Source organism: Siniperca chuatsi, linkage group LG22 (assembly GCF_020085105.1).
Source record: "Siniperca chuatsi isolate FFG_IHB_CAS linkage group LG22, ASM2008510v1, whole genome shotgun sequence".
In the NCBI taxonomy this organism is placed as follows: domain Eukaryota; kingdom Metazoa; phylum Chordata; class Actinopteri; order Centrarchiformes; family Sinipercidae; genus Siniperca; species Siniperca chuatsi.
Genome location: NC_058063.1, coordinates 17,593,018 through 17,605,644, shown reverse-complemented (window position 1 = coordinate 17,605,644; position 12,627 = coordinate 17,593,018). Strand labels below are relative to the sequence as shown.

General features: G+C 39.6%; 1 protein-coding gene across 1 annotated transcript; it reads right to left on the bottom strand.

The window, feature by feature from the left end:
• Positions 1–1,230: 1,230 nt before the first annotated feature.
• LOC122870561 (zinc finger protein RFP-like) lies at positions 1,231–11,008 on the bottom strand. The gene is made up of 8 exons (XM_044184835.1): positions 10,695–11,008; positions 8,118–8,708; positions 6,659–6,754; positions 5,510–5,743; positions 4,963–5,110; positions 4,750–4,776; positions 3,501–3,676; positions 1,231–3,319 (listed from the first exon to the last, which is right to left on the bottom strand). Exons 2-8 carry the CDS (start codon positions 8,703–8,705, stop codon positions 2,948–2,950), a joined length of 1,641 nt encoding a protein of 546 aa, XP_044040770.1. The 5' UTR covers positions 8,706–8,708; positions 10,695–11,008; the 3' UTR covers positions 1,231–2,947.
• Positions 11,009–12,627: the final 1,619 nt, after the last annotated feature.

The following is a 12,627-nucleotide window of genomic DNA, read 5'->3' as shown; positions in this document are numbered from 1 at the left end:
CATATATTCAAAACAGGTGTCCTGCACTTTCTTGCTTAGGAAATTTCCCTATCTGGCCAACGCACTCGTAATTCACATGATGATTCAGTGAAAAGGACAAAAGTAGAGTTTTGTATATAAGTGACCTGCTGTTAAACAAAATGCACCAGCAAACATATTTTAAAGCTTCACATATCAATATTTGTATTTTAACAATGGATGAAAGACTGTATAATGTGAAAGAGGTTGCTCATAGTGACAAACCCACAAGAATTATCACTCAACTGCAATTCCCCTCAGCTCTATGGAGCGTTTTACAGTCTTTCACCTCATTATTTTGGTTTCAAGCCTGCAAATTGACATTTTGGTTCAATCTCACCACTTTTAGCAAGCTGTTTTCAGCCTCAGCAAGCAGCTGTTCTCAGAGAAAACGCTCTAAAAACACACTGTATGCTACCTGCCCAGCACCAAACAGCAGACAAAGTTAGCAACTAGCTAACTGGCCAGTGGAGCATTTAGCAGCTAATGATGCCACATATTTTTCTCAGGAGTTGTGAGAGACCAAAACAGAGCTAAAGGAGAGTGAATATTGGACTTACATCTGTTAGGTGGCCGGAAACATGACGACAAATGAAAGCTAATGTTGCATGTCTGTCCGTCCTGGTAGAGGGATCCCTCCTCTGTTGCTCTTCCTGAGGTTTCTTCCATTTTTTCCCCTCTGTTAAAGGGTTTTTGGGGGGGAGTTTTGAATTGAGGGTCTAAGAATACGGGGTGTCGTATGCTGTACAGATTGATTTGGAGCTATCTAGCAGAGTTTCAGAAGCAGGACAACACCTCAACCTTGCCACTTCTGGCATTCCTATGAATACACACCTAACCCTCTCCTTTTGTCCTCTCCTTTCTCCTCTCCATAGGCTCCATCATGCACAGGTCCTATGGCGGATTCCCTACCAAAGCTTCCCCACAACACAGCAGCAAACAAACAACTGAACAAGCGAATTTCAAGCCTCACACACCAATAATTTTTCTTATGGTCAATTAATTATTTAGACGTATATTGTTGATTGTTGAAATTTACTTGACAGCACAGTTTGCATTGTTTATTAAAGTGTCTCACTGAAAGCTTCCCTCTATATCCTCCTTGCATGGTTTGGAATATGTCCTCTAAGAATGCAAAGCACATGGAAACATGGAAGCTCTGTCGAGACTGATGCAAAGGTTTTGCAAAACAGAAAAGGTTCTGAGTCAAGAGTAAAACAAGTAATCCTTTATTTAAAAAGCAAATCACCATAGAAACACTGATTGAAACATACTAGTCAAGGCATTATTCTAACAATGTTTTTGATAGACTGATAACCTCAACTAACCATTAAGGTTAAAGCAGTAATCAGCTCAGCATAAAGTAAATCAGCACCCCCTGAATGCTTATGAATGTCTAAATTCAGTAAAAAGTCTGCATTGCTAATACATGGTACAGTGCTGTCCTAACCCTGTAGTCTATAGCACAACACAACTATAAACTTGTCAGGTATAATTTTGCACAGGTTTGATGATTCATTGAAGTTTTGCATTTGGCATTATGGTGTACTTACTGACATGAGGTGGGATTGGGGCCCAAAGGTTTCCTTAAATCACACCAAAAAAACATATTTGCTCACTAGTAATGCAAATAGTTTTGATTTTATTTGTAATTGTGATAGTTTTTGTTTCATTTGAGATCAATCCAATGCATAATAATATAAATAACCCTGATTAACATTCAAATTAAACAGGGCACATATCACGATATTGAGTGTAGTTAAAGAGGCAATACTAACTTGAAAAGAAAATACATATTGTTTAAAATACTTACTTTTAATTAATTAAAATTTTCCTCTGTCTATTACTATTATCACTATAGGTCTACTTTCTATTGGAAGTTTTGATTATTTAAGCAGCTGCTGGTGTTTTAGTGTTCTGATTGTGGTTGGCTGTGTTTTTATCAGGTTTTAAGATTTTGTCTGTGAGTGTGTGATGTTGTCCTGGTGTGAGCTGTACTTCATATTTAATGTGGACTCACTCATTACTGAACCCTGATCCATAGCTGTGTCTTTACTACCACGGATCAGGGTTGGTTACTGAACCGTAACAACCCGTTCTCATTGCCAGGGCGTCATATACCAACATTTTGTCACGCCCCTCAACGTTGTATGCAGACACACATGGTACCCTTTGGTGTCTGTAGGAGATGCCTTCAGAAACTACTTGGTTAGGTAGTGGGATGTCATTTAACATAAGTCACATCACAACGTGACTTCTAATGTAACGTAACTTAAAACTTTTAATAACTCAATGGTAACTTTTGGCTTTACGTGGGTCATGAACCCTGGTCTCCTGGGTGAAAGTCGTGTGTTGTTTCACCCATCCATCCACCCCACAGCCAGACTTTCTTGCTCTTTATGTCGCTCATTATACTACGTCACCTGACTTAAGGCTTTCTGGCAGCCCTGTGCTTCCCATACAAACGCTAAAGGATACCTTGTGTGTCTATATACAACGCCGATGGCTGTGACAAAACGTCGATATTTGACGCCCTGGGAATGAGAAATGGCTGTCCGTAATGGATCAGCTGATAAAGCAGGCAAGTCTTTGTTGCTCTGAATGCATCTTTTTGCATGCAGTGCAAAAAAAAAAAAAACTTGGAAACTGGAAAATAGTAAATATGCATCATTCCCACCATGTAGTTGCACTTCTACAGTTCAATACAAAATCATCAGCAACTGTAAAACTGATCCTATTAGGGCTAAAAGGTTCAAGGCTGTGATGCCTTGTATTGAGGGTGTGGGATGCAACAATCTTTGAGAACTGCTGGCGTATGTACAGTAAAAACACAGATTCCGAAAAAACAAGACTTTACTTTTAATTACTGAATCAGTTCTGTAAGTCAAAATCTTTCTTGCAGTTTCAGAACGCAGTCAAAGGCTCATCCTCAAGTCTCATGATTAACAGCTGTGATAACCAATGGCGCAGTATTCTTCCCTTCATCACAAACACCCGGGCTGAAGAAGGGGAAGATCCTCTCCGTGAACAAACACCCAGTGAAGGTGTAGATGTGAGACCCGGCCTCCACGTTAAAGAACGACACAGTCCCCTCCTCATAATCCGTAAACACTCCGACAATCTGCGGCTTCTCCTTGAGGGAAAGAAGGACCGAAGGGGAGTCCAAAGCGCGATACTCGTCGCTACTCCTCAGCCGCACTGTCCAATAGCCATTCTCCGGCTTGGAGGTGATCATCCCCTTCCTGTTGACAGACTCTTTGACCACGCCCAGGTCCCAGAAGGTCTTTGTCCCCACTGCAATCTGATTGATGATGCAAGAGAATATGAAAAATTTAACATGGAAATTTGAACATGAACACTTTAAAGTAATAACTTGATTCAGAACACTATTTTTGTTTTTCAAACTTCAGTGCTGTTGCAGCTTTATCTCGTGGCCACTGTGATTTATAATAAATTAATCCATCATCAAACAAGACAGTAACCTGGAAGTAGAACCTCCCAGACAGGAAGCCTCTCTTGCCCAGAACACAGATAACGGGGTCGAAGCGTTGGGGGTTGTCAGGCACGATGTGCAGCAGCTCGCCTCGGCCTGCCTGCTTTCCATCAGCTGACAGGATGATGTTTGGATGGGCGGTGTCTGGGTCTAAAACCACGTCAACTGAGGAGATAAAATGAAGAGAAGTTAAATAAATACAAAATCTACAACACCAATACCACCACTTCTATTGCCAATGCTTGTTTCTTGATACTTCTGTACAGATCCCTGGTCCAGTCACTCTAATTCGGATTGATCAGCCTTCCTACAAAAATAGTACAGATTTTAATCATAAATAAACTGGAATTGGAAGAGATTCTTGTGGCAAACTGGCCACATTCCTGCTGGCTTGACTCCCGATATACAATTTCTCTTTAGTTCACTACAGTTCTTAAGCAGTTGCTATGGTCACTGGAAATATACTTTTGGTGTTGTAATACTGTATTATTTCACTGATGTGATTTTCATTTCTGGGTCTGATGAGCAGCCAAGAAGAACTGACTTCCAGTCCTAAAATAGACACTGAGCATCTGTAATTTCACATCACTCAGAGATAATCTTATTTTTCAGTTTGGGAACAATTACCAACAGGAATATGTACAACTATACTACTATTATTGCCACTACTACTACAACTACTTAATTTCTATGAGTCATAAGCCAGACATATATGCCACTTGTATCCATGCTTGTACACAGTGACGGACTCAGGCTGTCTGAGGGGCAGGGGCAAAAAATAAATAAAAAGGGCACCATCTGCATGCGGTGGGGCACCATCGCGCAGAAAGTTGTGATGCATTTATGGTGAAACAGTTCCAAACCCTTTTCAAGCATGTAGGGCAGCCTATATGGCACTGCATCATGTTTTCTCCATTTTAAGGGCACCCATTAGTTCACTCCATCACATTTTCTCCACTGGAAGAACACCCTAGAGGGCACTTTATCGCGTTTTCTTGCACGTTTTATTTGCAGAAAAATGGGACAATCCTGGTGAAAACTGGTGCAGTCTCTATGTTTCTTTCAGCCCAATTATATCAGTGTCCTTGGGTCAGTATTTTGTATGATACAACCACGAGTGGGCACCAAAATACGTTTCAAATCCTACCATATTATTTTAACTATATAGCAATCTAACATACCTAAATGCATTTGACATACACATCGAAACTACATAATTGTGTTGAGTGAGGTATTACCTGCATATTTCTGCATCTTCTTCATCTCTGTCAGAAAGATAAAAGCATGAAACAAAACTTAGAAGGCTGAATTAAAAGGCATCATAGGTTAGGATCAAGTTTGACTGTGATTTGTGTAATATTTGATGATTATAAGATTATTGCAGTACAAAATGGTAGCACTTGTAATTTATGCCATGCTCTGCCCAGACAGGACTTTTCAATTCACTTTACCTTCCTTCTTCAGACTGTCCAGTTCATTCTTCAGGGTGTCGTCCAGTTTAGACAGCGCTCTCCTCACCATACCCACACCGAGTTCACGGTGGACGCTGATCTCCATCCACTCTCTGGTGGGTGGAGGTGTCGTAAGAGAGGGCAACCTCTACCAGAGGGAAAGGCAGTGAAGAAATTTGAATATTACTGTATCAATTTGAGTAGTGCATTGATTTAGCTATCAGGGGTGTTGACCTACTTTGACCTGTAGAGTTTGACTGATATAAGATTCTTAAAACCACTGCCAATATTGTACTATATTGTGCCAATGTGTACATAAAAAGGCCAAAAAGACATACTTTCTGCCAAAAGGTATCATCTTTAACAGAAAACTACAAATATTCAGTTTTGTTTCCTCCAGAAATGTTATCTTTATCATGATGAAAAAAACCCTGAAAGTGTTACCAAAAGAGGTACTATTTCTTTCCTTTAACCTACTTTTAACGCCTTACCTAACTGCCCTAAGTTAAAAACCCTGTATTTACCACAGTTTAAGGTTGATTGTAACCTGTAAGAGGTGCAGGTGGTCCTCAGTGTTCCTCAGCTCCTCCAGCTCAGTGTTTCTCCTCTGCAGTTCAGTGATTTCCTGTTGCAACTCGTTGATGAGCTCCTCTGTCCTCCTCTCTGTTGCTTTCTGCTTCTCCTTGATCTCTGTTTGGACTTCAGTTTGTCTCTCCTCGACGGAGCGAATCAGAGATGTAAAGAGACGGTCACTCTCCTTCATCTCCTTCTCCGCACTCATCTGGATGGGGATAAAAAATGTGAACATGAATATGTAAAATGGAAAAAAATATACCCTCAAACTAGTTCCTTTACCTACCTTGTGTATTTCTGTTCTCTGTATCTGTTTGGGATACCTACATGTCCCAAAATACCTTTCACAACCACTACAGAAAAGTTGTAGAGCTAGAGAGAGCAGCACTGTTTTCAATTAGTAAGTGGGGATTGAGACAGAAAACAGCCCTGGGTTAAATCAGCACTGGGGGCTGCATTGGTGCACAGCAAAATGCAAGAATATTTTCTAATTCAGAAAAAAATTAAGTACCACTTCAGTACTGAACATTTGTGTAGCTGACTTGCATTCTGGTTTACTAAAGCTGCAGCTATTGAAGAAATCGGTGTCCCTGCATCTTTTATAAGGGATGTATTCCTGTTTATTGTAACTAAATATATAAGCAAAGAGTGGTAAGTTTAGATGCCCTTGCTGTTTGATTTTGAGAGACTGTCAATCAGATGTTTAGTGTTGCATTTATGTTTTAAATTACTAAGACATCATCTGTTATCATACTCTGTTGTGGCTAAACTGGAAATATCTTGCCATGTTGTTGCATCACTATATTTGGCTAGTAAAGAAATATTTGATTGATGCTCGCAGATTTGTTCAAAAACATTCACAATGGAGTGATTTGGACCTGGTGAATCTGAGTGTTTCCATTTTAATGGTTTTTACTTCAGAGAGGTAGTTTTAAGTGACATTAACAGCAGACATGAGTCATTTTCTAAACATCTCACTGTGACTCTCACTTGCAAAATAATTGAGGCAGCAGGCATTTAACCTGAACATTATGCTTGATGATAGTCACCAGCTGAATTCAGATAAGACAGATGACCAACAATCCAGATGCTTCTAACAGTGAAGATTTCCATTAGGACTCACCGTGCTGAGCTTCAGACAGCTTTTGATCTCGTCCACTTTCCTCTGTCGTTCCTGGATCATCTTCTGAAAATCTGCCTCAGTCTTCTTCATTTGGACCTAAACAAGCAGAACAGAAATTGAAATATTTTCTTGTCTCTCTTTCTCTTGGTATCATTGTTCATTTGGGTGCTATTTTTATGTACATTTAGTGATTGAATCTACAGTGAATCAGTTCTCTGCTATTAAATACATATGCTTGGTCACTAGCCAAAAATAAGGGCCTAATCCTAGAGAGCAAGAGGTTTGTATGTAATACAATGTCTGTTATGGTTAGTGCCTTAACAACATTCTTTCCTGCTGTTTCCAATGTTTTTTTCCCTTAGCTGGTGTCACCTGTCTTTGTTTGTGTGTGTCTCTCTGTGTCTGTCTCTCTGTGTTTATTTGTGTGTGTTGTGGGCGTGGCGCTCCTCTCACTGGGTCCGCCCCATTACCACGCCGGCATGCGCCTGTGGTGCGCCAAGTAGGCAGAGTATGCACACCATTTAAAGGGTGTCTCAGCCGGCGCATACTCCGGATGCTCCGTTCAATTCAAGTGGCAGTAGCTGCGTACGCCTACCGAGACCACATGGCCCTTGCAAACATAAACAGGACAAGAGAGCTTGATAAAACGAGAACTGATTAATATCTTTCAGGTTTACATAAAATTGTGAACCTTACTGTCCATGCTGGTAATTATTTGTCAACTCGGAAAGCTACCATATCATTGCTTTTACCCTTTAGACACTGTTGTTTGTTTTGTCAGCTGACAATGACGTTGATCACCTGATCACCTGCACACCGGCCTGATTACTTACACACCTGTCATCCATCAGCTCATCAGCCTAGCAGTACTTCAACCCTGGTCATTCATCCACTCTTAGCCAGATCGTTGCTTCAGCCGGTTTGGTATCAAGCTCTCTCGGCCGCCTTAGTATTGTGTTTGCTGAGTTTATCCCCGCAACCTTTGCTTTTATACAGCCCAGGATCTTTAATAAACAACCACAAAACTGCTATAAATATCAAAACTACAACAGAGAAGTCCATGAATAAAGATGGCACTTTATTTCTCATGAACCCTGGTGATGTTGTGTTTGTTAAGCTTCAACTTTTATACTCTATGTGACCTAATTGTATATTGAAATAATATAGTCTTTTGAATGGCTGATGGATGTAAAACTGCTCAGACTTTTTAGTGTCCTGTGATGGTGCAATGGTATAGTTTTTTGTCTTAGCTGTTTAATGAAATTTTTATAGTTGTAATCTTTGGATTGTGTGACAGACTTTTGCATCAAGACGTGCAGAGGGACCATGTTCAATGTGTTAATTCCCATGAGAATATTATTATGAAGGCTCGCACCATGGCAATCGATATCAGTATTGGTTTTGGTCTTCAGAAACCCATATTGCCTAAACCCTTATAATTCAGAGCATATATATGTACCTTCCTCTCCCCACTCTCGTCCTCTATTGTAACCGCCTGGTGATCTTTGTGTTCAGTCTCGGTGCAGAACTGGCACACACACTTCTGTTCGTCCCTGCAGAACATCTCCAGCAGCCTCTCGTGCTTCTTACACATCCTGTCTTGCAGGTTCTTCACCGGCTCGATCAGCTTGTGGAGCATCAAGGTGGCGACTCTCTGGTGAGGCTCCAGGTGGGCTTCACAGTACGAGGTCAGACACACCAGGCAGGACTTAAGGGCCTTCACCTGCAGGGACGTCACAGCGCAGACATCACACACCACCTCACCTGGCTTGGCAGCGGACAGCGATGAAGCTGACGAACAGACTATAATCTTCCTAAATGTGTCGGCTAGTTCTTTAAAGGCTGTGTTGATGCTTATTTCAGGCCGGGGGGAGAATGATTTGTTACAGGTGGGGCACTGGCAGACCTCACTGCTGCCCCACACATTCTGGATGCAGGCCTGGCAGAAGTTGTGTCCGCAGGGAGTGGTGACCGGGTCAGTGAACACTTGCTGACAGATGGTGCACTGGAACTGTTTTTCTGGTAACATGTTACCTGAGGAGGCCATTGTCTGCAGAACATAAAAAAAAAATTTAAAAAAGGAAGTTAGTTGATCAGTTGCTGAGGACGTTCTTTGACAGAGGAAGTGTATGCAAAGATTTATATCCACAGAACAAACACAAGTACAGTCACAGGTAGAAAGTGTACTGAACTTCCATAATGAATTGAACATGTTAATTGTCTAAAAACTAAAAGTGATATTTACCAGTGAAAACAAAAAGAATCACATTTGACCACATATGCCTGGTCTCAGAGTAAAAACACAGTTGACTACTTTCAAAGTGTGTATTTATTATCTAAAGCTGTAAATGTATAACTATGCATGTCATGAAATTCAGGACTTACACACCCTGCACTGTTTGGTGTGCTTGGTGTGTTAGTCATTGTTTTCTTGGCTAAATATACACACCAGTCACACCCACACTTCCAACAGAAAATATCCACATAATTACACCAGTACACCAACACCCTATCACCAATGGGGGGAAAAAACTCCATTTAGTTTAATATGATCATTATTATTGCTTGTTAGAAAATAAATCCTCTTGCGAGGCAATAAAGTTTGTGTGCAAAGTCCTTCTATAGTTACTACTAGCTAGTGACTACTAAATGACAGGTTACACGAATAAAACTTAAGAAATGTTGTAGTAAGTAAAGCCTTATATGTAGTAAAACCTTTTTTTATGTAAACAGCAGTTTACTGTAGCAAGCTGTAACATAACTCCCAAAAATGACTAGCAATGTATTAAACTTAACTGCAGATCCTTTGTAAATGCATTACTTTGTTTCATTCATACATGGAGATGTATGCATTTCAGAGTTGGTAATATTTATTTAGAATGAGTTAGTTTAGAATGAGAGGGAAATATAAGTTTGCTAACATAACCATCACTATTTAGTCCTATATTATTTGCATCATATTTTGTTATTTCATGTATATTGTGTTATTTTGTGAAATGTAATTTAAAATCTTCCAAGTTTACATATTTAAACAGCATTGTGTGTGTCAGGTCAGATATGTCTACCATCTTTCCTAGAACCTCTTTTTCTCTTCAATCTAAACAGGTCATATATTTGCATTCTAACATAAATAGTTATGTGTAAATCTCCATTTAGTAAACAATAAACTACTACAACTAGGCAAAGTTTGAACGTATGAAGAGCTGGTGCAACTGAAAACATACACTAGCTTACTGAACACAGAGGTCAGGCTCAGCTACAGAAAAGTGACTATGGAAATGGCAGAGTTTGACATTTTGGGAAATAGGCTTATTTGCTTTCTTGCAGAGAGTTAGATGAGAAGATTAATACCACTCATATTTGTCCGCTCAATATGAAGCTAAAGCCAGCAGCTGGTTAGCTTAGCTTAGCATAAATTCTGGGAGCAGTGGGAAACAGCTCTGTCCAAAAGTAACTAAATCCACCTACCAGCACCTCTAAAACTCACTGATTAGCATGTTATATCTCATTTTCTTAATGCTTGAAAAATGTATGAATTATAATTTTTTTAATATAATTATTCCCTTAAGAACATGCAGGCTTAAGGCCTTACACAGGTCTGATTTGTCAAACCTGCCCTGACCATACGAAGACACTACCAGCAGCTCATCTTATCATTCAATCCTACAATAACCAGGAAATATGGTTTATACAGTCATATCAACTTAACCATGTTAAGTTCTCCAGCACAAACTTTAAGTTGGTTATGACATAAAGAAAATAGCAATTTTAAAACCCTTTAGATCACACTGAATGTTAAGTTATATTTCAAAAACAGCATACATTACAACCGAGTATATTTCCATCAGTCTATGTCAACATATATTTGCATATTTGTCAGATAACTGGTAACCCGTACTGGCAGCTTACTAAAATAGGGCTGTTCCCCCTTTGCAATCCATGTTCAAGTTATTTGAAGTTAAATTGATTAACTTCACTTTAATTCAACATGACAGATCATATTTTTAGCTCTTACTAGCATATTTCTCATACTTACATCTACTTCTCTCAGGGGAAGCTGGTCAGTCACACTTCTGTCCTCAGTGATGGCAGAGCAGCTGACTCCCCTGCTGTATGAATGAGTATGAATTATAGGGCTATACCTGTGAAACAGGAAAATGTAATGCCAACACAGTTATTCATCAGCCCGGCCCTCCCTCTCCTGAGCACAGCACTGGTTTCTCTGTCTGCCTGCTTTACTGTAACTACCTGATCTTAAAATGGCAGCATTTAACCTACTTTTAACTATTTAACCTACTATTACTTTCTGTATCAGTGTTGTTATGCTCACATGTTGTGGCACGAACTTTGTGTGCATTTGTGTGTGCAAATGTGATCATGGGAACACATAATAGCAGCTCTCAGGGAAGGAGAGTGTTTGCCTCATGGGTGTGGTGAGTCCAATGGTTAACATTTTCCACTCATGAAACACCTGAAACACATACCAGAGACACTGGCCTGTCATGAGGAATGCTGCAGCTCTGCATTGCATTACAAATATGTGTGTAAGATGGGACATTTAGATCCCCCCCAAAAATCTATTCTATCTATTCTGTGCTCAATAGATTTATTTGCATGTTTGCTAATACCCACACTTTGCCCTCTTTCCTAATACCTGCTCTGTAAGTGTATAAAGTGTAAAATCTGGAATGACAGGCTGTAAAACTGAGATTAAGATTGTTTAAAGTCCTGCAACATAGGCAGGGGTGGAAATAGACTGAAACACACCCCGACAGTATTCTGGTAGTAAATTCAAGGAGAAACAGAGTTTGATTTGGGGACGTTCTGTCTTTTTTGTAGTCTAGCAAAAGTTGCAATACATAAATGTGACAAGAAACTATTTTAAAATGTCATAGATGTACAGGTCTGTGGGATTTGCATCAAGCACATGAATGGTAAAGTGTATATATCTATCTATCTATATAGCTATCAATATATCAGCTAAACTACCTGTCTACTTTATATTCCAATATGCACACTGGAAGATAAAGTTGGATGGGGGGGGGGGTCCCATTAGTTTGTTTGCAGGTTCACTTGCATGTTCAAAACATGCACATTTTGGTTCAGGCATGATCATTCCTCCCAACATGCAAATACCTCTTCATACGAATTATAAAATGATAGAAAGCGGGAGAGCATAAAAACAAAACTAAACTGAAATTGAAACTTAAATTCATTTGGTCTGTGTTTTATTGTGGTTACTAATTCAATTTAAAAAAACATTTAGACCTTTTTGTCCTCACACAGATTTCTTGTTGAATCATGGTTTTGGTGACGGAGTGGTTAACTCACATACTCACGTATTTTAAAATTGCTGAGAGCATGACAAGGAGTGATGAGAAAAATGCAGCATGCACTGCACCAAGCACTTACAGCAAAAATAGTCTGTAATAGCCTGTGAAGTTATCTAATTATTACTTAGGTTTTTTTGGTTGAATCATATTGTTTACTTATGGACCCGTAGAAAATTTTCCGAGGCCCAGCACAGGTCGCAGAACCAGGTTCTGGGAACATCTGAGCTACATAATCTACAATCGTTAACCCTGTCCATTTCCAGCTCAGGGTACAGGAACAGTTTAACTTCACATAAAGAGTAATAAAATACTGTAGCCGGTGGGAAAATGAATAAGTAACATCTACCAAGGTGCCCTTGATCAAGTAAGCTCAGTCACCCAGTGCTACATTCAATGGGAACAGACGAGTAGCCAAACAAAAAAAAGTAACATACCTTTTAGAAGGCTTGGAAAAAAAATTCAAAGAAAACTCAAAACTTAACTTCTTTGGACTTCTTTCTTTCATCAGTATTATTGGTACAAACATTTTTGTTTTTCAGTTTGAGGAGAAGATGAAAGAGGAGATGATTACGAGAGATGACAAAATTTTCTGGATAAAGAAGACTGATAACAATATCTTCCACAAAGAAGAGAAGG

Bases quoted from the DNA above. Each gene is read 5' to 3' on its own strand.
- LOC122870561 (XM_044184835.1), bottom strand. From the start codon at position 8,705: ATGGCCTCCTCAGGTAACATGTTACCAGAAAAACAGTTCCAGTGCACC. The intron at 6,755-8,117 runs GTACATATATAT...CTGCTTGTTTAG, and splicing joins ACGAGAGTGGGGAGAGGAAG to GTCCAAATGAAGAAGACTGA. The intron at 5,111-5,509 runs GTTACAATCAAC...TCCCTCTGGTAG, and splicing joins ACCACCTGCACCTCTTACAG to AGGTTGCCCTCTCTTACGAC.